At 35.1% G+C, this 6,919-nt stretch overlaps 1 protein-coding gene across 1 annotated transcript in view; it reads left to right on the top strand.

Annotated features, from left to right (window-relative positions):
* The window catches only part of LOC136824975 (uncharacterized), a 69,012-nt gene that overhangs the window by 38,351 nt on the left and 23,742 nt on the right, over positions 1–6,919 (top strand). The window contains exons 8-10 of the mRNA XM_067080960.1: positions 327–505; positions 4,083–4,229; positions 4,793–4,969. Of these exons, the coding sequence (XP_066937061.1) occupies positions 327–505; positions 4,083–4,229; positions 4,793–4,969 (503 nt within the window). The remainder of the gene's footprint in view (positions 1–326; positions 506–4,082; positions 4,230–4,792; positions 4,970–6,919) is intronic.

The raw sequence follows: 6,919 nt of genomic DNA, 5'->3' as shown, positions 1-6,919 counted from the left end.
GAAAGAAAAAGAGAATCTTACTTATCAGAACGCGCTCACAGCTTTCAAAAGAGCTTTTGTAGCATTACTCTCAAGCCTGAAAGCGGATAAATTGGCTAAGTCTTGTCGAGTCGGCAAGGCTTTTACATAAAACTTACGGCTGCTATTACTGCGAAGCTCCACTACGCGCTCTGACGTTTTGGATAACATTCACGGCTAAGCCCAGCCATTTCCCTCGCTCTACTTTCTTTTTGTGTTCTGCGGAATTTTGAGACAAACGCCATGAAGCTGGCGATGCCACTGGCCTTCCATCGTAAGAGTGAAACGTTTCTTTCCCTTCTCTGTAGGTACTGGGACGGTGGTCATTCGCATAGGAGACGAGAACGACAATTCGCCCGAGTTTCCGAGCGAGCGCTTCGAGCTGGAAGTGGACGAGACTTGGGGCAACGGCGATCCCGACCCCGTCACCCCTCTCATGGAGGTCACCTGCTTCGATCCGGACGTCCGGAACGACTTCCTTTACAGGGTCAGTATTTGCTGATGGGATGCTCTTAATCCTGCAGCGTAAAGTTAACGAGAAGAGGCGTAAGTGCGCATGCTTTACCACTCATAATAATTGAACCAGCCCACATATCTATCTATCTATCTATCTACACTATATGCATAACACACACACACTATCCAGACACACACACACCTTATATATATATATATATATATATATATATATATATATATATATATATATATATATATATATATTTTTTACCAAATGCCTTATTCTCTTTACTGGGTGTTCGGCGTCATTTGGAGAAAAGTTCCACGCCCTGCTCCGTGGATGTTCAAGAGTCTTACAAATATAAATATATATAATATTGTATATATACATTCAGATATATACATGCATATATACATATATTTTAATTATAATTATATATATAAATCGGAATATGCATGTAATTGATAAGTATTCATGATGTATGACCAGAATTATAATTCCCAGGTTCGAACCCAGGCTGGGGCAGATACACTAGTCAATTATGATTTCCCTTGGGTGCTGGGTGTAGTTATTCTCTAGATACAGTGAATTTCATATTGAAAGAGAGAGAGAGAGAGAGAGAGAGAGAGAGAGAGAGAGAGAGAGAGAGAGAGAGAGAGAGAACAGAATACTTTAAAAATAGGTAAATAGCAAAAAACTAAATTGTGATTGCAAATTATTAAACTCAGTTGAAAAACTGGATACTTCAAAATGAATTTATACTTTTATTTTTTGTGAAAGATAAAATCGTTTGATTAAAATTATGCTTTTATTTTTCTAAATATTCCCACATCTAATAAAGAAAGACAGAGATGTCTAAGTGATTTAAAAAAAGATAGTCATTTAATCAATTTACGAAAAAAAGAACAGTGAGCCAAATAAAAAAAATATATATTAGTGTCTAGTGTTACCATGTTTTTCGTTTGGTGTTACGAAAGGAAAAGCTTACTGTTTTGAAAAGGTATCCCTTGCTTTTCGATGAAAGGAACACAGACTCTACCCACAATTTTTAAAACAAGGTCCATTTTTCAAGTCTAGTTTGATAAGGCTTTGCAAGATATTAAACGAGCAGGAAGTCGCATTCGAAATATGGAAGGACAGCATTATGAAATTAACGGCAGCAGATGACGAACGACAACAGAATCAATCGTCAAAAAACTGAAGTAAAAAAGCTGAACATTATTCATATAAATGAATAATTAAGAGCATATACTGGAAATTATTTCATCGTCATGAAAGGAAACTATAGATATAAAAAATCATATAGTCTCATGACAACGGAACAAATTTGACCCTGAGAAGCACATTTGTTTGAAAAACACAAAAAATACAGGCACGGCTGATAAATCGCAAAGTATTTTCTAATTAAATATGAAAAAAATCATACATAGAACAATAAAGAGGTCCAACTCGAGTACTGTTTACCAGGCAAACATACTGTCCAAAGAAAATTAACGACGAAAACAGATTGCTTGGTCCAAGTTGGTTCAGGGCAATAAATACAAAGGACACAATAGATTTCAGGCGGTGGAAAATAACATTTCGAAAACAAAGATTGGTGCAAAAATATAGGAAAGCCAGTGACAGGAAAAACACAAATGAACAACTAGGAAAATTATATTTGATCTGAATGAATCAAGAACATCAATAATACGACAAATACGACGAGAGAGAGAGAGAGAGAGAGAGAGAGAGAGAGAGAGAGAGAGAGAGAGAGAGAGAGAGAGAGAGAGATCTGTTCGATCAGACAACTAGAATTGAAATTACCGGAAGCAGTTGCCTACAAATACGCAAATCGAGTAAAATTGCCTCCAAGTTCTTCAGGGATCAAGGACAATGGGAAACGCTGATAATTCGCAATTTCCATAACAAACAGCTGCTATCAAAGAGCAGGTTATAGACAGCTTGTCTCAGCTGTCAGAACAAAATGGCAGAGCTCACGCTAATAACCATTCTTTTCCGGGCTCTTCCAAAAAAAAAAAAATTGTAAACGACACGGACAAAACAAAGCACTTTCACTGACTACATTTACATACGAATTCTCGTTCGATGGAAATCCCATTACGGTGATCCCCCTTGGAGCTGATTTTGATGGGTTCTCTTTTTGTTCGGTTGTCTGAACTGTGTCATTCATAAAGAGGTTGAGCGAAGATGAGGCTACACAAACAAACAGTCAGTATACTAGTTTCTATACTGGATGCTTGCTGAAGTCCCCATTCATTCATACATACGCTTCTTTGCGATAAATCTTCATCTAAATATGTTTTCCAGCGTTGCAAATAGAGAGCGTGGCTTAATCTAAAACTCCACCTCCTAATCTAAAGCTTATATAAACAACACAACACAGAGAATTTTCTTTATTCGGCATAGCAATTTCCTAAAATGGATGCTCTGCTAAGAACATCGAGTAAAAAGGTTTGGAATTCTGTCAACCAGCCCTGAATGCTATTGCAGCTACAAAGAACGTCTATGGTCTAATCAGAAATTCATAAAAAATGTCACAATTATTTTTACGCTGCCTGGAGAATTTGATTGTTTCTCTCTAAAGAAAAACCCATCTACATCTTTTACCGTATCGTCAGAGAAAAGTGTATTTCGATTTATTTCTTTTGCGAGACGAAAAAAAGTCTGTCTACTTTTACATAGTTATCTACTCAACAGCAGGAGAATGACGTAGCTCCTGACACGAGTTTCAGAGCAAAGTAATTAATTTTGAGACTTTTCTCGACATGAAAATAAGGAGGCTGATGGAAGGGCGTTGCGCTTTTAAATATTCTTTAGCTCTATTACAATGTTCCGTCACACGGGTCCTCATCTCCGTCTTTAAAGGTCGTGTTATTTTTTCGAACTGTTATCCTTGATCGATTCTTTGTTTATTCAACATCAGTAACTGGGTGACTCCCTGTGTTGTATCTTTTGAAAAAAAAATCTTGTGAGTTGCTATTTGATTTAATAAAACTCAAATTATATTAAAAATAATCGTTTCACATAATCAATTTTGTGGATGACTGAACCTAATCCCAAACGCCTTCTGTGTTTCTTAACGCTTGTTGTCTGTTGACGATGTATCGCCAAGATATTATCAATGGATTAGAATGAAATTGTGCAGAGGGGGTTGATTGCAGAACAAGAGGAGCCAATCAGATTTCCAGAAGGGTCCAGACAAAGAAACGGATCTATGCCTTCTCTCTCAGGTAAAAAAAAAAAAATAAAAATATAAAATGCAGAAAAAGGGAATTTCTGTCAGTCTTCCTAACTTCCGAAGGAATTGATAATAAGACCTATATGGGAAAATTCAATGAAGACCCTCATTAGAACAATCTGCATTTGTTCAAGCCTAGATATATATATATATATATATATATATATATATATATATATATATATATATATATATATATATATATATATATATATATATATATATATATATATATATATATATATATATATATATATATATATATATATATATATATATATATATATTTCACCTACACATTTCACCTATAGCAAATGATTGTCATAATAAAATCTAATGTCGCAACCAACTGCTCTTCTTTAGATCATGGAACGAAGCGGATGGGGTTGGGACTACTTCGACGTAAGATCAGAAGGTAGAATAGGCCAGCTCTACGCCCGGAGGCCTCTTGATTATGAAAACCCTTCGCATCGTCGTGAGCTCGCTTTTAAATTACAAGTAACTGATCGGGTAAGTTGACAGCTCAATTAGAAACCTACCGTTATAGTATTCAATTAAAATTTTGCCAAAATCAGTACTCTTTCATGTTATATATTTCGTCAAAAGTTAACTAAACTGGATACCGCTAACAACCATTGTGAATAAAATGCGACAAATAAATAGCAGTTAATGTGAATAAAATGGATCACTTCCTCATCTCGAATTCCCTCTTATTCCATCTCCTTGGATCTCTTCAATTAAAGTCACGTTTAAATGGGAAGATGGTTGGTTGGTTCCTACGTGAGTGGACATATCTTTGATCTGTTCTCCCACTTATCTTCAATTTATTCAATAACCTTTCCTCTCTTCAGTGAAATGCTATTGTGTATGGGGGAAAAGGTCTTGCTGGATACTACGTATATTTATATAACACTATCTCACCGTTTATGTATTCCCTAATTAATCTCAAGTTTATTCTCTCACTTATATTCTCTTTAATTAAACTCCATCTTCAAAAGGGGAAGATCTCTGGTTGGCTCCTAAGAATTCATCTAATTTCCTTTCCTCTCTTCCATCAAATTCTATCTCGAAAGGGAGAAGAGGGCTGGTTGGATCCTACTCACGTGGACACAGCATGGGTAATAGTGCAGATTAAAGACGTGAATGATAATGCCCCAGTCTTTGAAACCACCCATGCCCAGATATCCGTCAGGGAAGATGTCCCGCAAGGCACTATACTGGCAACTTTTCGCGCTCATGATCCTGATATGGTGAGTATTGCCCCAGTTTCCATCTCATAGTTGAATGACCATCTCCACCTTAGGAAATGTGACCTCATGGTTATGCTAGATTTAAGTGGATGCACTTTAATTCTTGCTGTTTGGTCTAATGATAATGATATGATAATTTTAACTAAATTTTAATACAATTATACTTAAATGCAATATCACTACAGCACACAGATTACATTGCTTCATCAAAATAATCGGAAAAATTGTCCAGGTAAAAAATATTGGGGTGAAACAATGACCTACCCTAATGGTAGATACGTACCAAGTTTCATTAAATTCAGACAAAAATAAAATGTTGGTCTTTGAATGAAGTTCTGTTCTTGAAAAAAAGTTAGTATAAAGAATATCCAAGGCAAATGATCACCTATCCTAAAGTACTTAACTACCATTTTGCATCAAAATAAATTGACCTGTATTACTGAAGAATGGGACAAAGTCAAAATGCCAAATTACTCTGGGAAAACAGCTACCAATTTCAAGGCACCTACTTTCCAAATTTTATTAGGTGCATATAAATCAAATATTGAGCTTGAAATTGAAAAATGACCAAGGTTAAAAAAAAATATTTTGGGAATACTCACGAACCTTCAAGGTATTTACCTAAAGATAACGTTACATCAAAATAAGAGATAAAATACCTTCGACACATGGCCTCGAGTTCTGAAGACCGAAGGCCTCTAATCATTCATCCGTCAGGGAGGTCCTTACCTATCAAGTTTGATGAAAACCAGAGGAAATAACAATAGACTCTGGAGACTAAGAATGATAATAAAACCAAAAATAGTACCCATGTGACATTGTCAGGTAATAATAATAATAATAATAATAATAATAATAATAATAATAATAATAATAATAATCATCATCATCATCATCATCATTTCTTAATGTAATTATTTTCAATCAACACATTTTTCATGAGAATGCTTTCAACCCTTTTAAATAAATGAATGAATGATTTCTAGCATGTAACGCTCACAAACTGAATAAACAGGAGGAACCAACAGTATGTAAATAAAAAGGGAGTAATTGTTATTTGGTATTCATGGAGAAAGCAGATTATGGAACTTGTAACATACTTCTAATGAAAAAAAATTAGTGTTATTAATTGGTAGTTTCTAATTAACATAATCATAAGAAAACATTCCTGGGGATTCATGACAAAGGGGTGCTTATATAAATAAAATGAAAAGACCATCTCTCTTTTTCACTGTCCCTGTTTTGCATTTATTGCTATGAATAAATGTATATGAAAACTGAGGGCTATCAGCAGCCCGTCCGCGATAGTTGAAAATATTCAAAAATCAATCTGAAGGGATAACATCGCCTCCATAAACGCACCACAAAAATATCCCTGTAAATTAAGTCGCCCTTTCTCGTGAGACGTCCTTCCTTGTCTCTGCAGTATTGCCAACATATGAATATGCTCTTAATTTACAGGGATATTTTTGCAGCAGTGCGTTTATGGAGGCGATATTATCCACTCAGACTCTTTTTGAATATTTTCAACTACTGCAGACGCGCTGCGGATAGAACTCAGTATTTATATACATGTATTTTCATAGCAATAAATGTAAAACAGGGACAGTGAAAAAGAGGGATGATTTTTTTATTTATATAAGCACCCCTTTGTCATGAATCCCCAGGAATGTTTCCTTATGTTTATCTTTAAACTATCAATTAATAACACTGGAATATTTTCGGTAGTAATATTTTACAAGTTCTTTGATCTGTGTGTGGTAACATTATATATAGAATATTAGTTATAGTTATATCGTCTTTTTTTTTTCTAGAGCAGACACCTGAAAAGATAAAGCCTCAGATCAAAACTAACTTAATTCATATAAAGAAAACAGCACATACACACACACACACACACACACACACACACACACATAAAAGCTTCGTCGATCCTCACGGAAATCAGAG

The sequence above is a fragment of the Macrobrachium rosenbergii genome, chromosome 36 (assembly GCF_040412425.1).
Source record: "Macrobrachium rosenbergii isolate ZJJX-2024 chromosome 36, ASM4041242v1, whole genome shotgun sequence".
NCBI lineage: Eukaryota > Metazoa > Arthropoda > Malacostraca > Decapoda > Palaemonidae > Macrobrachium > Macrobrachium rosenbergii.
This window is presented reverse-complemented; position numbering and strand designations above follow the sequence as displayed.